The sequence below is a fragment of the Pseudorca crassidens genome, chromosome 9, assembly GCF_039906515.1.
Source record: "Pseudorca crassidens isolate mPseCra1 chromosome 9, mPseCra1.hap1, whole genome shotgun sequence".
Lineage (NCBI taxonomy): Eukaryota > Metazoa > Chordata > Mammalia > Artiodactyla > Delphinidae > Pseudorca > Pseudorca crassidens.
The window spans coordinates 98,087,161-98,107,384 of NC_090304.1; the positions used below are offsets into that span (position 1 = coordinate 98,087,161).

Below are 20,224 nucleotides of genomic sequence, written 5' to 3' on the forward strand. Positions count from 1 at the left end.
TGGAGAAAGCAGCACTGGGCCTATCTCTTTACTGTGATGCCAGTTTCATGATCGAGTTCCCCTGTGGGATGAGTTATTTACCCTTGATCATATCCACATGCTTCAGGTTATTTTGCTCTTTCCACCCATGTAATGTCTGACTTCTCATCAGAGAGAGGCCAGACCGTCCGCTCAATTTTTCTGCAAATCTGACAAGAGAAAGAAAGTCAATATTTTACAGGTCTGGAAGGAGGGGAGGCTTGGTTCCGGGAACTACTTCATTTTGAGGATGAAAGAATCAGCAGGGCACTGGAATCTTAAAGTGCACCAGATTGAGAAAACTCTTCCTGAAGATCTCACCCTCTATCTACTTACCCTTGGATCTGAGTCAGATCTGTATTTGATATCCAGGGTTTTGATAAGTCTATAGTTAAAATGGAAAATGGTGACCAGACAGTAGCATAGGCCCATCTTGTGCCATTTAAACACCTCTGGGGCTTCCCTGGTGGCGCAGTGGTTGAGAGTCCGCCTGCCGATGCAGGGGACACGGGTTCGTGCCCCGGTCCGGGAAGATCCCACATGCCGCGGAGCGGCTGGGCCCGTGAGCCATGGCCGCTGAGCCTGCGCGTCCGGAGCCTGTGCTCCGCAACGGGAGAGGCCACAACAGTGAGAGGCCCGCGTACCGCAAAAACAATAAATAAATAAACCACCTCTGGATAGCACCGTTTTAGAAAATTGAATTAATGCCCCGAGTGGCCACATCTCTATGAAGTAGTCCACTCGTTGGGACCACACTCCACTTGGACAATCACGACCAATTTCCAACAGTTTCCTGGAATTCTTGGTCTAGAACAAGTGCAAGATCAAGAGCACGAGGTCCTCAAGCAGAGTCATGTCTACAGATTTGCAGAAGGAGTGAAAAATAATAGCTGCTACCAACTGATGATCCACTTGGTCGTAGTGTTTAATATAACTTTATATAATTCCTCACTATCTGAAAGAGGGTGAGCGGTCCTTCTCCGGTAATAACAGCAGCTATTATTTATTGAGTACCTTCTCTCAGCCGGAAAATGTGCTTCACATGTCTTATTTAATCTTCACAACTGCCTTGCAAGATATTATTATTACCTCCAGTTTCGAGAGAGGAAACTGACACTCTGGGAGCTTGGTAGTGCCCCTCAGGGTGGCACATGTAGGGTGGCAGGGCTGGGATCAAACCCCAGGTGGCCTGATCTCAAAGCTCTCCTTTCATGGAACCTCACTGTTATCTAGGCCTCTCACTTCAGGACATAGAAATGGAGTATTTGCAACAGAAGTAAATTGGAAGTAGATTAGATACAAGGAAAACGTTTGGAACAGTGAGTATTGTGGAATGTTGAAATGGTTCATCATAAGAGTTGGTTATCGCTTTCTTTTAACCTATTTAAGATTGAAGGGTGGGGTTTATCATTATTGAGTGAATTTAAATTTCTTCCTTGAAGTGGAGCTGGTACTTGTTAGATTAATTTCCTACCAAATATTTTTCCTCTTCACTTAGTTCCTCCTCTGGCAGCTGCCCATTCCAGTTGGTTGGCTGTGATTAGTTCTACAATCCAGCCGTAGAGATTCCCAAATTCTTGACTGAAACCAATAAAGACTAAATTGCACATTGTTTGGCATCTGAGTTACATGCAGGGGGTGTAACGTTTGAATTGAACCAGCCTCCCTACTGCTCCTTGTTGCAAATTCCAGCCCCATTACTGATAGGCCAGTCCCGCCTGGAAAGGGTCCAGGTGGACTGGGCTTTGGGGGCCCCAACTCTGACCACAGCCTGAGTTGCATGCAAACGGCGCCTCTCTTCCAGCCCAAGCAGCTGTTCTGGAACAGTGACTGCACGCGGCGCTGCCGCTGTTTCCGGCGCAACCTGATCCAGTGCGACCCGCGCCAGTGCAAGTCAGACGAAGAGTGCGCGCTGCGCAACGGGGTGCGCGGCTGCTTCAGCACCAAGACCTCCTACTGCCTGGCGGCCGGCGGCGGCGTCTTCCGCACCTTCGACGGCGCCTTCCTCCGCTTCCCAGCCAACTGCGCCTTCGTGCTCTCCACCATCTGCCAGAAGCTCCCCGACATCTCCTTCCAGCTCATCATCAACTTCGACAAGTGGTCGTCCCCCAATCTCACCATCATTTCGCCCGTCTATTTCTACATTAACGAAGAGCAGATTCTCATCAACGACCGGCACACTGTCAAGGTGACGAGCCTGTCCTTGATTCTTAAGAAACGTACTCTGGAACGTGGGCGTGTCTAGGGGGTTGTTTGCTGTGGTTTTCCGTGAGGTTTGAGGATAACAGGCTGTTGCTTCATACGTACCATACACCGATGACCAGATTTTAAAGAATGAAAATATAAAGATTCTATAAGCGTAAGCGTGGGCCCCATTTAGTCCTTGACTAACGATTTCCAAAGGAAATGTACAGTGTCTCAGGGCTATAAGGTCGGTGTGGGTGCTGATAGAGCCTCAGGTGATAAAATGGTAGCTAAGTCACCTTTTACTTTGAATTAATTTCCAAAAAGCATCTCATTTGCTTTTAAGAGCCTTTAAAATTATTCTTAGCTCTGCCTACCTGTACCAAGACCCACTCTTTCATCTCTGCCATCCTTTCTAGAAACTGAGAGAAGGCAAGCGTTTGCCTATAAACACAGCTACTAAATAAAAACGGAAGAGAGATGCAAGAGGGAGGAGATATGGGGATATATGTATATGTATAGCTGATTCTCTTTGTTATACAGCAGAAACTAACAAACCATTGTAGAGCAATTATACTCCAATAAAGATGTTAAACCAACAAACAAAAACGGCAGGGAGGGATCGTCCCTCGCTATGAGAGCGCCCCCTGATGACACACCAAGGGAAAGAAAACAGAGGAAGGATATGGTGGCTTTCTCTTAGGTTGGCCCTTCCCTAGGCCTGCTGCCTGGTTTCTTGTGAATCTTAGACCCGTATATAAATAAATGTGAATCTCCAACCCACCCCCATAACTAATACACCTCTCCAACTTGCATTCCTCCCATCCCTCCATTTAAGAAGATAATCTGCTCGGAACTAGTGGTGGTGACCCCCAGCCTCTCAGCTAAACCAGGCTGTTCATAGCAGACAGACCAGAACCATGGAGTCAGCACCCGGTACCCCGGGTTGCGGTTCCAGCTAGGAAGGGCCAGGGAGAGAGCCAGCACACGCATAGGAGCATTTTTGGAATTGAGTGTTACTGTATCTGCTTTCTACCACGGGCTCAGATAATTGTGCACTGGGAATATCTTTATCTGAAGAGTCATCAAATAGCTTAGTATCCAGCCTTAGGGAAAAGACTGGCAGTATTTTGCAGGCTTAAAAGGAAAAGTCTGGATTTTAATACTGGTTTTTAACGTCAATGAAAGCTGCTACTGTTTTTGACACTCCAATTCCTTTTGCAAATTGGCCCACATAGACACAACTGCATCGGTCCAGAATACAGCAGCAAGAAAGTGAAAAGGGACCACGTGACAGCAAAACTGACATTGTGCTGAATAAAATACCCCCAGCCACTAAAATAGTAAAGAACCATATTTTTTAAAGGCTTCTGCTTTTTTTAAGAAATGAAAGTTACTAATAACCTGGGGTGGGGAGAAGAATTTATTTTGTAAGTACAGGAAAGGCATGTTTTGTTCTGTCCTAAAGGCTAAGGAAAAAAGAAACTGTTATAAAGCAAGAAAATGACAAATGGAGAAAATACTGTACCTATAGGACCTCTGGGAGGGTACCTCCTGTTTCAACATTATAAACAAGAAAACAACATAGCAATGACCCCCAGGTTCATTTTAACCGTGTTAGACCCTCCTTAGCACAGGATTGGGATTTCGTTTTCAGTAATTGGTTTATGCTAGAGAAAATTTTATACAAAAATCCAGCCATTTGTTGTGAGTTATACTTTTCCATCATTTTTTTTTGTAACTCTCTGCCTCCATATTTTGCTTCTCTGGGGGGAACTGTGGACAGTTAGATGAGGGAGTACTCAAATTCTAGGGCGGGGGTCAGCAAAATATGAAATTCAGCCAAATCTCCTTGCTGCCTGTTTTTGTAAATAAAGCTTTAGTGGAACACTGCCTCACTCATTTAGTTACTGTTGTCTCTGGCAGCTTTCCTGCCACGAGGACAGAGTTGACAGAGATCATATGGGCCGCAAAGTCTAAAATATTTACTCTGGCCCTTTACAGTAAATGTTTGCCAGTCCCTGCTTTGAGGGTCATATACTTTTTCTTTCTCCTTTGACAGGTGAATGGCACACAAGTGAATGTTCCGTTTATAACCGGGTTGGCAACCAAAATCTACAGCAGCGAGGGGTTCCTGGTGATCGACACCAGCCCTGACATCCAGATACACTACAATGGTTTCAACGTAATAAAAATCAGCATCAGTGAGAGGCTGCAGAACAAAGTGTGTGGCCTTTGTGGCAACTTCAACGGGGACTTAACCGATGATTATGTGACCCTGCGGGGGAGGCCTGTGGTGAGCAGCGTGGTGCTGGCCCAGAGCTGGAAAACCAACGGTATGCAGAAGAGGTGAGAACTTCCAGCCGCTAGACTCAGGGGCCCCAGTCCTCCCACGTCCATGACAGGTGTTGCTGAGGAAGGGACTTTGTACAGCATCACCCTTCCGGACTCCTGCAAAGAGCTAAGCTGAAGGTCTTTGGAGTTTTCATCATACAAATAGGCACAGCAGTTTCTTGAACAGCAGAGGGAGGAACTAGGCTTAGATGATAAAAGTCTACATTTTTGTGTCATCCAGCCCTCGGCTAAACAGAAGAGTGTGCCCAAGATTAGAATTCTGAAACCTTGGCCAGCTGCCCGACTGCAACTGGGCACCCCTGCTGGGGGGTGGGATTAAGATTTAACCCAGGAGATGAGGGCTATCCCTTGCTCCCCCGTGCTGAGACTGTGTGTCTGTGACTCTTACCAGAGGCTTGGTTTTGTGCAGGTACAAGTTGGTGGGAATCAAGAAAGCCTTTTTAAAAGCAGAAGTCCGCGAGGGGATTATCAGGCCCCTCTCTGGCCAGCTGAAATAGAATGAGCTAAACAAGTTACTCCAAAGGTGTTTAATTTAGGGCCCTTCTGGGCTGCTGAATTATGTTAATTCCTCTCAGGCTCTATGGATATGCTTCCCTTTCCCGGCATTTCTTTGCTCGTACAATGGTTCTGTCCCCTTGTGCTTTAATACACCAAACATCAGCTAAATTCCCAGATGTGAAAATGAAGCCCCAAACCCTCTGTGACCCTTCTGCAGGTGTAAACCGAAAAATGTACCGTAAATTAAACTATCCTGTGCATTATGGGACCCAGAGCTGGAAAGAACCTTGGGCACCATCTGGTCCAGTCTCTTTTCTAGGTGAAACAGAGGCTAGAGTGGAATGATTTACGTTGAGGGGGTCCTATAAGTGGCAAAGCCAGGATTAGATTCCAGAATTCCTAATGTGATGCTTTCTCTAAAATGTCACTTCTAGGGCCCACAGTTAGAAAAATGACTACTTTGCACACTTAAGCTATTCTGGGGCTTCCAAAGGTGAGCAAGCTTCAGTTCCTCCTGAGGAATTATGAGTCTGTTTAAGCTTCCTTTCCCTTCCTCTCTTCCTTTTTTTCTTCCTTTATAAACGATTTCAGCCTGACACCAATTTTCTTTTGATGATTTTACTTTCGGTCTCTGATAGCTAAACTGGAACTGGTTGAGAAGTTTCTGGACTTCCTTTCAAATCTTTAATTCTACCAACTGTCGTTGCTATGATTATTAATAGTGATAGTAACTATTATTATTATTGGTGGTGGTTGTTATTATATGAGCACCCGTTAATAGTTATTGTATCAGTTATATCGAAGGTTAATGGTTATTATATCAAGATCTACCTTTTGTCTGACACTTTGGCTACCAGTCCATCACTTTATCTTACCCTCACTTATCCCAGTGGCGTAACAATAGAAATTACCGTGACTTTCCTAAGGTCACACTGTCTGTTAGTGTTGGGATCAGCATCCCACACTAACTTCTGGGTTAGCTGAAAAGGGCACTGCCACGGTCTGCCCTTTCGTCGGCCATCTTGGATGCCTCGTTTTGCTTCCTACCCTGACCAGACCTCTCGCCCCCAGCTGCAACGAGCTGCAGTTCTCCCAGTACGCGGCCATGTGTGACAACGTGCACATCCAGAAGATGCAGGGCGACGGCTACTGCCTGAAGCTCACGGACATGAAGGGCTTCTTCCAGCCCTGCTACGGGCTGCTCGACCCCCTTCCCTTCTACGAGTCCTGCTACCTGGACGGCTGCTACAACCACAAGAAGTACCAGCTGTGCGGCTCCCTGGCTGCCTATGGGGAGTCTTGCCGCTCCTTCGGGATCCTCAGCACCGAGTGGATTGAGAAAGAGAATTGCTGTAAGAGAATTATTTTATTTCTGCAGACTCTTTGCTAAGTTGAAAGCACAGCTTTGCCAGTGGCATCGCTGTGTCCAGGGCCGGCCGGCTGGTCTGCATCTTGACCCATAGATCTGCTTCCAGGGTTGGAGGGTGGAGAGCTGTGAGAGCTTGTAGCAGATTTCATGGGGTGCATTTTCAGTGGAGCCTGACTCCCCTCTAACTGCCTGACCAGTTATGGAATTTGGAACACCCGCTGGGGAAGGTGAGGTTCTCTGGGTTGGAGAAACACCAGTGTAGCTAGTGACTTTAAGATAGCCGGACAGAGTATAGGATTCCTGATTGATTTCAGTGCCCCAAACTCAGCTCTCCTTAACATGGCTCCCTTAACATGGGTCAGAGCCCAGATCAGAAAGAGAAGGCACATGGCAAGTGGCAAGTTGAGTTGGAATTGAGCTGGCTGTATCTCCTGGTTGCAAGGAAGCCATGGTTGGATTCATAAAGGGATTACACATATATTACTGATGAAATAAAGATCTGTAGATTCTTGCATTTTTTTTCTGTAGTAAGAAAACTATTTTGATCTGCGTTATCCATTATTCTCTTTGTTCATTTTCTTACCATGTTAATCAAATACATGGAGCAAATAAATATGTACATAATCACACATAAATGTGTCACATCCATATATGTGTGTGCACATACATACTGATCAATCTGTCCCATGAATGCAGTATGACATTGCGGCCGACAGGATGTGTGCCTGTCCCTCGACATGCACCACCAACCCAATGTGCATACAGGTACTGCCATGAAAACTGGCCCTGTTCACTCCAAGACTGAGCGTGCACATCAGTAAATCTGCAGACCAAACCTGAGCAAGAGTAGGGATGCACTTAATTCAGAACCTGAAAACAATGTGGTTCATTAAAATATGCATGCAGTGACTTCAGAAACTCTTAACAAGCAAATGACCGGTCTCTGTTAGCAAGCAACAGAAATAGTTTGTTTGATAACTTCAATATTTTACCCTGTTCTGTTAATAAACAATACTTTAAAAAACGTTAACTGTTTTGAACTTTAAAAATTGTGTGGATTTTTTTTTTTTAAGTATGAATTTTTGCTTTTAACCTTAAAACTTCCCTCTGAATTGGGCATGTCGTATTTGCCAAGCGGTAGGTGGACCATCATGTTTGTAAGTGAGGTTCTTTCCTTCCTGGAAGCTGTAACCTCCACACTTTCTTTCCCTTATTCTCTTGGGTGGTGTTCATATTGTGTTAATCAACCAGCACATTCATGGAGTGGCTGTTGCGTGCTTAGCACCGGTGTTAGGTGCTGAACCCACTGGGCAAGCAAAAGCGTCTTTACAAAAGGAAGCCTTTAAAAAGTAAGTGCATTTGACTGATGCTGATGGCTTTCCTTCAGTCGTCTTTCTAGGAATTAAGACAGGCTGATGCTACGCCATACCTGTCCTCCCACGTATAATAGTTACTTAGCAGAGGGTCGGGAGAAGCATCTGCAGCTATGGGATAGCTCAGGGATTTTGTTTTGTTTTTGAACTCGTGAAGAGAACTTGGCTCGTGCTGGGATTGAATCATTGCTGTTTCTTCAACACTCACCATCTTATGCCACGATGATGAGGATTATTACACCTGGATAGGGAGACAGTCTTTAAATAAAGAAGTGAGTGTCTACTAAATCCTAATCTTCTCTAAAAGGAAGTCAATAGAGATCTAATACTGAAAAATCAAAAAAAATAGTGATATTTTGAAATATGGACGTAAAAACTAGAAAAATTAAAAGATTTAAAATAGTTGTCTCAGAAGCATTAGAACTGGAAGATAAGAAGATTGGGACATGGGATTGCCATTCTTCAATACAGCATTATTTGACTTTTTACCAGTATTATTCTGATAAAAGTAAAAATTAAATGAAAACAGTTTTCGCTTACCATTTGCAAACATAGAGTTAAATATCCGAAGAAACAACCAAAAGACTTTTAAAATGACCAAGAAAAATAACAGGGAAGTGGAGAGGGCCTAGGCGAGGGACTGCTGTGTTTCACTTTAAGCTTCTCAGGACTACTTGATTTTTTTTTTTTTTTTTTTGCATGGCAATTTGACAAAACTTTAAAAATTAAAATTTTCCAAGGGAACACAATTAGAAATAACAACTGAAATATGTATGTGCTTTTGTTATATTGAGTCAAATCATCAGAAAACAAACTCATATCAAGAATAAAATAAAGAACTCAAAAAAAAAAAGTGAGTGTCTAAAAGAAATGCTCTCAATCAGCAGTTCTCAAACTGAAATGTTGACGCGCTCACAGGTGGCCTATGGGCTCATCTGCTACAGAAATATCGTTTATAACCTGTTGGTGGTGACACTTCACATACATTTGTATTTTACTTAGAGTTTTCCCCTCTTTGGTAAAACAGTACCATTACTCTAAGTCAATGCTGGTGAGTTGTGTGTAGGTAGTTTGTCTATTTTTATAAAATTAAGTAGAAGTTTGTGGGGTAGCTGGACCATGAATCAAAAAAAGACTAAGAAGTCCTGGTTTGAGGGACCTCTCTGGGACCTTACTGGCCCTAGAATCTTCATTGTTGACAAGTATTTGTTGAGCATCTACTATGAGGTGGCTGGGCGCTGGGAATCTAGAGGTAAATGGCTTGGACCCTACTCTTTATATAAATATAACGATACCAATGCATATGATTGTGGTACAGAGCAGGAAGTGCAGCAGTCTCGGGATGTCCCGGCAGTTAAGCGTGTCTGTGTATTCCATCTTCCCCTCTTACCTTCACCTGTGTGTGACCTTGGGCGCATTTCAGCTGTGATGCCAAGTTACGATACTTAGCTGGCAGAGCTTGTAAGGGTCGGAAGAGGTAATGCCACCAAAGCATGAAGCACGTAGCAAGGACCCAATTACTAGTATCATCATTATTTCCCGGAAGGCTGCCCTGTCTGTTGGTTTGCATCTGCCATCTGACCACACCAGGTCCACTGAAGTGGCGAGTCCAGAGTGTGACCACATGCTACCGTGCACTGGTGTGAAAATCAAGTTGTGTTTCTGTTTGTTTTCCTTTTTAGCAGGAGTGGTTGAAGATCCCTGTCTGGGAGCGGACTGTCCCAATCGAACCTGTGAGCTGGAAAACGGAGGGGAGCTGTGTGGCTGCATGGAGCCCCCTCCCTACGGAAACAGTGAGTGACACCTGCCGCCACCCCACCCCCAGCCAGACAGGCCCCGCGGGAGACGCCCGGCAGCCATGTAGGAAGGCTTTCGGGTGGGAGCCCGCACGTCCCACACTGTGGGTTAGAAACCCAAGTAACGAAGCTTTCATGAGCATTTAAGCAGAACAAGGAAGGAACCCGACCTCTTCAAAGCAGGCTAATGTTCGTTTCCTTGTAGCTACATCCTTTTCTTCAATAAATGATAACACGCAAATTTGGACATGCATAGCATCAGCCAGCTCCATCTGAGGCCATGTTCAACATCAGAGGGATCCAAACTGATCTCTTAGACTCACAGGGAGATAAGGTGGTTTGACGAAAACATGAAAGAATCAGGACGAGAGTGCCAGGTGCTGTAAGACGTGTTTAAAGCCAGCTTTATTTGGCCCGAAGCTTTTCGGTGGGTCCTGAAGAAAGCAGAAATGTTGACGCAAACGGCAAACAACTAGGACTCCAGGTAGGAGTCCCCTTAAGGTAGGAATGGCCTTGTGCCCTGGCCAAGAGCATACTCGTTTTGTCGGCTCGTGGGGGACGTGCTTTGCTTCCCAGCTCCGTGTCCTTGGCTGAACCGAGGAACTCAGAAGGCACATGCCACATTTAGCATCGTCAGAGAATGAAAGCCTGGTTGACCAGAAGGCTCCGCAGAAGGGGACCACATGTGCTGTTCAAAGGCTTCACCTGAGCAGATAAAAACGTTTCTCTCCGTTTCTTTAGTGCTTATTAGCCTGTGTTTGTGTACTCACGGAAAATGTCCATTTCAAAAAACAAGAGCTCCGAGTGCCGGCCTGGGTACCAGCTGGGCTGCGGAGAGGCCTGACCGGGGCTGCCCTCACTGGGGGCACGTTCTTTAGCCAGGCCACAGTGAGCCAGGTGCGGTATGGAGCTTACGGACAGCAGCTACCACCAAAGCGGGGCGGAAATCCTGGGTTTAGGAAGAAAAGATCAAAGACACTTTGTATAGCATTTTCACCTTTAAAAAAAGGCTCTCTGGGGACTTCCCTGGTGGTCCAGTGGTTAAGACTCCTCGCTTCCAATGCAGGGGGCGTGGGTTCGACCCCTGGTCGGGGAACTAAGATCCCACATGCCACACGGCATGGACCAAAAAAAAAAAAAAAAGGCCCTAGGATTGCCCAAGTTATTGCTTTGAATGAGTTCATATACTCATTTAGTTTGATCAGAGCTTCATTAGAAATGCTGCAGCCTCTGTGTGAAGCCCATCAGCCTCTTCTAAAGAGAATGGGGTGCTTCGCCCACCCACACAGCAAGACCAACTCTCACTGACGTGCCTTTCACAATGACTGTTTCCCCACAGACTCCCACGACATCATTGATGCAGAGGTGACCTGCAAGGCTGCCCAGATGGAAGTGTCCATATCTAAGTGCAAACTCTTCCAGCTCGGCTTCGAGAGGGAGGGTGTGCGGATCAATGACAGGCAGTGCACCGGCATTGAGGGAGAGGACTTTATCTCCTTTCAGATCAACAACACCAAAGGGAACTGTGGAAACATTGTGCAGGTGAGGAATGAGGGCAGGAGAGAGCACCTGCCTGAGGTGGTGACAGCTCCAGGTGTTTGCACATTGATTGTTCTTAAGCCAACTTCAGGGGTTCGACTTAGAAACATGCTCCTTGGAAAACAGCAAAAGGCACGTGCGAAATGAAGGACAGCGGGAAAATAATCATTGGGTGCTAAGTGGTTGAACTGAAAGCAAGATAAGTGACATGCTTCCTTCCCTGGTTTGCGCTGTCTGCTGTCCTTTGCCCTGCATGTTGACACATTTTTTACTTCTCTCATGCTTCTGTTGTTCTTCCAGGTAAAGACAGCTGGGTTCAGCTCTTTCAGGGTGTAAGGGTGTCCCTGACATCACTTAACAGTTGGCTGCAGAAATACAGCAAGGTCACAACATTTTGTGTCAGGTTATCCAATTCATAGGTTAGCAAAGCATCTCACTTCTCTTCCTCCTGTGCCTTCCTACTGTCTTTTTTTGATAACTGTGTTCATTAACACTTTTTATCAGGGAGTGAAAGGTGCAAGACGGTGAAACATGCGTGTGTTCATTTTGGTACTTGTGGGCTGTCTGGTACAAGACTTGGCGGAGGCTGGATTTTGAATTAAGACTTGAAAGAGAAGATATGTATTACCTCAGGATGGCAATACTTCATGCTGTCCCCGGCTTGGGTTCCCGCAGATAACTGGGGACTGGTTGTACTTAGAATTCAGTGGTACATGAAATCACCCTCCGTGGGCATTCAAGGTTATCAGACTGAAGGGTGCTGTTGACATCTATTGTTAATACTTTTTTCCTAGTAAGTGCTGAGACTAGCTCCATCCTGATTTATATTGGCCTCTGGGTTATATATGAAATGAAGCCATTTTTCCACTTTCCAGCCCGTGGATTTGAAATGCAAGCCACATGCTCGTGCCCAGATTTAATGATTTCTGACCTCCCTTTGCTTTGCAGTCCAATGCCACTCATATCATGTATAAAAACACCATTTGGATAGAAAGTGCCAACAATACTGGCAACATCATCACCAGGGACAGGACGATCAGTGTGGAATTTTCATGTGCTTATGAGCTGGATATCAAGATCTCCTTGGACTCTGTCGTGAAGCCTATGCTAAGGTAGAGAATCTCATGGGCTGTGCACGTTGCTCTGTCTTTTCCTTGACAGTTAAGGACAGTCAAAACTGCTAGCATCTGTCTTTGAAGCACTAGGGAGAGAATAATTCATATTTTCTGAACCTAGATGCCTTAGACCTGCATTGTTCGATAGAACTTTCTACAGTGATGGGAATGTCCTATATCAGTACTGTCCAATACAGTGTCTGTATGTGGCCATTGAGCTCTTGAAATGTGCCAGGGCGAGAGAGGTGCTGAGGAACTGAATTTTTAATTTTAATTAAAATTAGATTTAATTATTTAAATTTAATTATTAGACTTTACTACTCTCTGCTTGGCCTTCCCTCTGCATTTGCAGCCTGGAAAATGGTAAGTAATTGAATAGATAACGTTGCTTGGGGTTCCCCGACTTATGACTGTTTCTCTTGTAGCGTCATTAACCTGACAGTTCCAACCCAAGAAGGCAGCTTCACCACCAAGATGGCGCTCTACAAAAATGCCTCCTACAAACATCCATACCGCCAGGGCGAAGTGGTGCTGACAACTCGAGATGTGCTGTATGTAGGGGTCTTTGTGGTTGGAGCCGATTCCACGCATCTGATTCTGACGCTGAACAAATGCTACGCCACCCCCTCCCGCGACAGCAATGACAAGCTCCGATACTTCATCATTGAAGAAGGGTGGGTAGCCTCTTCTCGGAGGACAGTCTCAGAGCCTTTAGTATTAGATTTGTCTACACTGTTTTTAGGGAAGAGAACGGGAACTAACATTTGTTGGCGACCTACAGGGCCAGCATTTTGCACCCAAGAACCATCTAATCCTGATGACAACGTATGAGGTAGATATGATAAGCCCCATTTTACGGATGAGAAGGCTGAGGCTTAGTGAATCAAGCAGTGCTTAAAATCCACAGCAATTTAGTGGTAGGTCACCAGTTCCATGTGGTATTAACTACAAAATGCTTTACTCTCAATGTGACCCAAGAGGGCATTCTGTCCTGCCTACTTGAATTTCAATCTGAGTTGAATGTGGATTATCTGCAAACGAAAGGATGTAAGGAGAATAACTAAAGGTTGGTGAATAGGACATCTATGAAAATTAAAAAGGGATTAGAATAATAGCTTATAAACTTTTTTTTTTTTTTACTTACCAGTATATGCCCAGCACCTAGCATATTTCCTGAAACAGCGTGGTTATGCAACAAAATTGTTGAATGAATGAATAAATGAATGGGTGAATGAAAAAGAAGAAAAGACTGTGGACCAAACAACAACCATGATAATTATCTTTATTTTATAAACATACTTACTGGTTTTGTCAAGCAACAATACTTTTTTATTGCATACATAATTTATATACAATATAATGTACTTGCTCTAAGTGTAAAATTCAATGATTTTTAGTAAATTTACAGAGAAGTGCAACCATCACCATAATCTAATTTTGGAACATTTCCATCATCCCAGTACCATAATTCTTAAAAGCAGTTGACTATGTTAATCAAAATTCTTTCTCTTGTAAGTGGTAGAGACCATTTCAAACTAGTTTATGCAAAAGCAAGGCACTTCATGGTTACAAAACCAAATCACGTTAAGCAGATGCGGCTTCAGGGATTGGGTCCAGGAAGCCAGATGCTGTCGACTCTCTCCCTCCCTCTATCCCTTGCTCTCTGTTTCTCTGTCTCAGTCACTGTCCCTCTCTGTCTCTGTCTCTCTCATTGACCTCGTTAGACACTGGCTTTTTCTTCAGCATTGTAACCCCCCCCGGAGTGAGCATTCCTTCTAACCCCAATTCAGGGAATCCCTGAGAAGGAGTATGATTAGCCTTTCTTGGATGGATTTCCTCTGCCTTGTTTGGAGGAGATGCAACATTAAATTGCCTGGTGTTGCAGAGGACAAAGATTTTCTTGACCCTCTTAGGGTTCCTGGCTGGGTCTGAACATTAAATGGACAAAGACAGATTAACAGGAAAAAAGCATGACATTTATCTAATGTTAAGTTCTACGTGACATGGGAGTCTTCATAAGGAAACGAAGACTCGAAGAAACAGTTCATGCTGAGTATTGTTATGCCCGGTTTGATGAAGAGTGGACAGTCATGGAGAAGGTCAAGAGTATGTGGTAATTGTAGTAAACTGCAGGGAATCTTAGCCAGACTGTTCAGTTTCATCTCAGTGTCCCTTTGTCTTCAGAAATAAGGATGCTCCTTTCCTTCTGGTATAGGGAGGGCACCTCTCACATAAGGGCTTTATGACCTGTTTCAGGTGAGAAGAGTGACATTCCTGTTTCTGCCATTTTCTCAAACTCCTTCAGCTTAAAATATTCAAGGTGCCAGGTTTGGGGGTAGTGTTTCTTGAACCCTATCCCAGGCCTGAGTCAGCATCCCTCCCTGGACTGGTCAGGGAGTGCTGTGGATACTGTAATTAGCCTTAAAGTTGGGGAAGGAAGGGATGGTTCTCCCAAAGAAGAAGAGTATGGTTCTAGGCAGACAAACAATAGCTAGCCACTATTTTGCACATGAACAGGCTCAGAGCCTGTACACAGCTCACCCAAGGACACCCAACCAGCAAGGGGCAGAGGAAGAAATCTTTCAAGCACCAAGACGCATCAACTCCCTACCCGGCCAGGTGTGGCTTGTGGCCTGCGTTGCTGAGGCATAGAGTGGGATTTTCAGCAAAGGCCTCATGAAGGCACTATCTTTTTGAGTTGAGTTTTAGCCTCCCTAGAGGCAGAGGGAAGGACTTGGTGACTATGTGGTATCTTAACAGGCCCAGATGCTCTGGCTAACATCACAGGTCTCCGTTTCTTCATCTGTTCCCTTCCTCTCCCTCCCCCTCCCCCCCGCCCCAGCCATGGCCCTTTCCCAAAGTAAAAGAGCTACGATCTGAGCCGCTGTACAACCCGGGTGGGCAGGCTTGGGCCGCCTTTGAAGGACACAGTGGCATTTAGCATTTTTTAAACGGTATTTAATAGAGTTGACCCAGAGAGGGAGAGTAAGTGAGCGGGTTCATAAATCTCAGCTCCCCCAGGGTCCGCATGAAGGTCTTCAAATTAAACTGTTGTTGGGTGTGAAGTAATTTCATCGTGTGAGAGAATTTAATTCATGAGTCCTCTTGACCTTTCTTGGAGGGATGTGGTTATTGGTTTTTCCCAGTGAGCTTACGGGAAAACTGCTGCCCAGTGCGGAACGGCTGAGCTGCAGAGTGGGTCCGCATCAGAGTTTGGGGGGAGGGGCCAGCCGCTCCTCTCCAGCTACGTTGGGGGCAGAGACGCCACCGCCATCTACCAGTGATGCCAAGGTCTGGGCACACGAAGGTCACTTCTCTGTTCTCTTCATGTGCCCAGAGGAAAGGACACTTGTTCCTCTGATAGTGGACAAAGGATTCTAGTGCTCGGTCTGTTTGTCCCCCTAAGGCGGCATCCAGACAGCCTGTCCCTGCTTCCCGAGGCTCCTTCCTTCTGCTTCCTGTTCTTCTGACACTTAAACCTCGAATCATCTCTCTGGGAGTTGGGGGTCTAGTTAAGACGGAAGGTCTGCGTGAAGACTGGAGGGCTGAGAATGCTGTAGAATCCTTGAACCAATTTAGATTATTCAAATGAGTCACAGTGACAAGGAAAAGTATGGCAAGTAAGTTTTTGTTTCAAAGCATTTAGGAAACTATTGCCTTATGGACTAACTACCAAACTGAATAGGCGTGGGAATGCTGAAGCATAATTTCCATTTTTAATTTTCCTTATCACGAAGATACTGAATCCTGGGGGCCAGGGGAAGGAAACATACGGAAAAGAGTCACCCTTTTTATCTCAATAAGATCGTTTTAAAGAGCTTCTTGGCCGCAGTGGGCCAAACTTGGCCATGGAAGCACAATTCATTCATTCAGTCACTGATTCATCCAGTCTAAAAAAAAGATTTTTTTTGGTCTAAAAATTAAGTATAATTTTAATACCATATTTCAAACAAAACGGTTCTGAGAGTTAATACTGTACGTAATGTTTCAAAAGTAAAAATACAGCTTTATATATACACATACACGTTCTCTCAGAGCTGAAAGACGGGTCATAGCTTTTATTGCTTCTCAGGCAAATATTTGTGTGAGTTTGACTAAAGAGCATCTAAGTATTCTTTTTAATTTATTTTTCATTTTTATTGTTTTACAGTACGTCCTTGTTGGTTATCTATTTTAAATATAGCAGTATGTACATGTCAACTCCAAACTCCCAATCTATTCCTCGCCCCCAGCCTTCCCCCCGGTAACCATAAGTTCTTTCTCTAAGTCTGTGAGTCGATTTCTGTTTTATAAATAAGTTCATTTGTATCACTTTTTTTAGATTCCGCATATAAGCAGAATATCATATATTTGTCTTTCTCTGTCTGACTTACTTCACTTAGTATGATAATCTCCAGGCCCATCCATGTTGCTGCAAGTGGCATTATTTCGTTCTTTTCAATGGCTGAGTAATATTCCATTGTATATATGTACCACATCTTTTTAAATACTTACTGTGTGCCCTCCAGTGTGTTGGAGACACAGTGAGGACTACACCTTGGTTCCTGCACCCCAGGGGCTCAGCAGGGTGTTGTCGGCAAATCCAGGCAAAGCCACCTGTTCCTGCCTGGTCAGGGCATGTGTATATAGGAGGGGGAGCCACAGATGGGCACTGGAGAAAGAGCAGGGTTAGTTAGCAGGGGAAGGAGTGCAGGGAGGCTTCCAGGTGGGGGCAACAGCACATGAAAGACCCTGGGGCATAAGAGACTGTGGTCCATTTAAGAAACTCTAACAGGTGGAGGCGAGATACCTGTGTCCCTGCCTGTTGGCTCAGGACCACAAGGAGAGGGGAAGGGAGTGATCCTACATCAGAACAATCGTTCAGCTCATCTTTGACTGCTGGTCTGTCTTCTCCAGCTCCCACAAGTGAAAACAGACTTCCCAATAGAGCTGGAAAAAGGGGCCCCTGCCAAAACTGATAATTAACTGAAGAAAGTACAGAAGATGTAAGGACTCATCTTGTGTTTATTAAACTGATATCAGTAAAACACAGCATTGTGAGGGGGAGGAATGAGAAACGGGCGGGTAGGGAAATTGAGTGCAGGCCCGTGGTCATTTTGGTTTTAGCTGTAGTTAAGATCCTAATTTGAGGTGCTATTTGATGCTTTTCCAACAAACTGAAACTATAAGGGAGTCGTAGTAAATGACAGACCCACACCCAGAGGTCACCTTCAAACGCAAAGGCATTTTTACCGTTCATGATGGTTTTTGTATGAAACGTGAAAGTGTGAAGCAGAGAGTCCCTTTTTTCCGAATAGGTGTCAGAACATTAAAGACAACACCATTGGCATCGAGGAAAACGGTGTCTCGCTCACCTGTCGCTTCCACGTCACCGTCTTTAAGTTCATTGGGGATTACGATGAAGTCCATCTTCACTGCGCAGTGTCCCTCTGTGATTCAGAAAAGTACTCCTGTAAAATAGTAAGTGAGAGCGTGAAAATTCAGTGCTTACCTTTATTTCTCTCAGTCCCAGTTTTCCCCACGTGGGGCGTCACGAATCCCGACGGCGGTGGCTCTTCAGAGTTCTTTAGGACTCACTGCTCCTGGCAGTGGCTGAATTGGAACCACCTTCAGATGCCTAGGAGTGGCAGTCATCTGGAACAATAAGAGAGCAGGGTAGAATGATGACCATTTACTCCTTCTATCTGACTTAGCAAGGTCAGTCTGTTGTCGGCATGACACTAGACCAGGGTTTCTCAAACCTCAGCACTACAGACGTTTTGGACCGAATGATTCTTTGTTGTAGGGCTGCCCTGTGCTCTGCAGGCTGTTTAGCAGCATCCCTGGCCTCTACCCAGTAGACCCCAGTATCACCTCCTCCCCACTTGCAACACCCAAAATGCCTCCCGACTTTGCCCAGTGTCCCTCGGGGGACAAAATGAGCCCTGTCTGAGAACCAATATGCCAGAGTCTCAAAGAGCCAGGCCCCCTGCATCTGAGGTGAGCGATGGGGCCAAGCTCCCCTCCACCACAGAAGCAAACTCCCGGGCTCAGGGATTATCCCACAGATCGTCCAAATCCACACCCAGGCCTGAGGCTCTGGAGGGGCTGGCGGGATGAGGTGACAAACCAATCATCTGGTCCACGCCAGGCTTACATCCCCACCACGCCAGGCTACGTCCCTAAGATTTTACTGCACTAGTACCTGGTCCCTAACCTTTAACATTGCAGCTTTATGCTCGCCCCATGTTGGCCGAATCGAGATGTGAATTATGGTCAGAGCTACTTACAGATGCTGCTGCATACATTATTGTCTGATCTGATACAGGATCCTCCTCCCTGGGAAGGGAGCCTCTTTGAATCTAATTCTAGCGTGGAGAATATATTTAATTCTGTTCAACATAAAGCCCCGAGTCCCAGTGGGCTCAATGATCAAGAATGGATTGATTCTAATTAATCTGAGCTGCAGTAGTGCTCCAGGCTGAGCCACTGCCTCTTTTGGAGGTGGAAACGTGGTGAAGAATAAGTTATCAGCTTAATTGTGTGAAATTTTCCCTCCGGTGTTTTGTCTTTCAGACTTGCCCTCAAAATTCCAGGATTGCCACAGATTACACCAAGGAACCTAAAGAACAGATCATTTCAGTGGGACCTATTAGGAGAAAAAGTATGTATGTTCCCTAAAACACACTATAAATGATTAAAACAGTGGGATTTGAAGGCTCGGGCTAAGTCTGGGGTGTGTTTTGCCTACTATGTGAATCTGGTGAACAAGGAGCTTGAGGACGCCAGTTTGGGGACCCCAGTTTGAGAAGCCTGCCCGCTTCCATAATGAAATCTTTTCACGGACTATTAAAAACTCATGACAGTACCGGGATTTTTTCCTTCCACTCCTCTCTTTAAGGCCTTGCCCTTAGATACGAGTTGAAGAGCTGGACTGTCTGCAGGTAACTTGTCCAGCGGCTCTTTTTCAGGGCTGGACTGGTGTGAGGACAACGGAGGGTGTGAGCAGATCTGCACGAGCCGGGTGGACGGGCCTCTGTGCAGCTGCGTGACGGGGACCCTGCAGGAGGACGGCAAGAGCTGCAGAGGTGAGCACGACTCCCGTTCAGGGCCGGCAGCTGGGGACATAGGAAGTTCTTGACCCTGAGAAGGAGACAGTCCTATGTGAGGCCCACTCGGTCAGCAACTGATCTATGAGACTTACAGAAAGTAAGAAGGAGAGATGAGGAAAACGCCCAAGGAATTCTAGCATCATTTTGGTTTTTTTTTTTAAACCTTTTGGTCCCTGCTCTTTTATCTAAAAGATAAAAGTGATTTTTTTCAATATCTTTATTGGAGTATAATTGCTTTACAATGTTGTGTTAGTTTCTGCTGTATAACAAAGTGAATCAGCTATATGCATATGTATATCCCCATATGCCTTTCCTCTTGCATCTCCCTCCCACCCTCCCACAGCTCTAGGTGGTCGCAAAGCACCGAGCTGATCTCCCTGTGCTATGCGGCTGCTTCCCACTAGCTATCTATGTTATATTTGGTAGTGTGTACGTGTCAGTGTTACTCTCTCACTTTGTCCCAGCTTACCCTTCCCCCTCCCCGTGTCCTCAAGTCCATTCTCTACATCTGTGTCTTTATTCCTGTCCTGCCCCTAGGTTCTTCAAAACCATTTTTTAAAATTTAGATTCCATATATATGTGTTAGCATATGGTATTTGTTTTTCTCTTTCTGACTTACTTCACTCTGTATGACAGACTCTAGGTCCATCCACCTCACTACAAATGACTCAGTTTCGTTTCTTTTTATGGCTGAGTAATATTCCATTGTATATATGTGCCACATCTTCTTTATCCATTCATCTGTTGATGGACACTTAGGTTGCTTCCATGTCCTGGCTATTGTAAATAGAGCTGCAATGAACATTGTGGTACATGTCTCTTTTTGAATTATGGTTTTCTCAGGGTATATGCCCAGTAGCGGGATTGCTGGGTCGTATGGTAGTTC

At 45.2% G+C, this 20,224-nt stretch overlaps 1 protein-coding gene and 1 long non-coding RNA gene across 8 annotated transcripts in view; one reads left to right on the plus strand and one right to left on the minus strand.

Annotated features, from left to right (window-relative positions):
* The window catches only part of LOC137230970 (tubulin-specific chaperone cofactor E-like protein), a 162,234-nt gene that overhangs the window by 140,531 nt on the left and 1,479 nt on the right, over positions 1–20,224 (plus strand). For 4 of the 6 annotated variants that reach the window (XM_067751355.1, XM_067751349.1, XM_067751350.1 and 1 more), the window contains 10 exons: positions 1,823–2,206; positions 4,265–4,551; positions 6,127–6,407; positions 9,480–9,590; positions 10,933–11,135; positions 12,081–12,244; positions 12,673–12,921; positions 17,545–17,707; positions 18,803–18,890; positions 19,198–19,314. In XM_067751355.1, coding sequence (XP_067607456.1) covers positions 1,823–2,206; positions 4,265–4,551; positions 6,127–6,407; positions 9,480–9,590; positions 10,933–11,135; positions 12,081–12,244; positions 12,673–12,921; positions 17,545–17,707; positions 18,803–18,890; positions 19,198–19,314 — 2,047 coding nt within the window. Of the gene's footprint in view, positions 1–1,822; positions 2,207–4,264; positions 4,552–6,126; positions 6,408–9,479; positions 9,591–10,932; positions 11,136–12,080; positions 12,245–12,672; positions 12,922–17,544; positions 17,708–18,802; positions 18,891–19,127; positions 19,317–20,224 lie in introns of those variants that run through there. The other 2 variants (XR_010946319.1, XM_067751353.1) reach the window with 2 other exon arrangements.
* The window catches only part of LOC137230971 (uncharacterized), a 91,463-nt gene continuing 84,751 nt past the window's right edge, over positions 13,513–20,224 (minus strand). The window contains exons 4-5 of one of the 2 annotated variants that reach the window (XR_010946321.1): positions 17,602–17,697; positions 13,513–14,494 (exon numbers count right to left, since the gene is read on the minus strand). This is a non-coding gene — a long non-coding RNA (uncharacterized lncRNA). Of the gene's footprint in view, positions 14,495–17,233; positions 17,698–20,224 lie in introns of those variants that run through there. The other variant, XR_010946320.1, reaches the window with a different exon arrangement.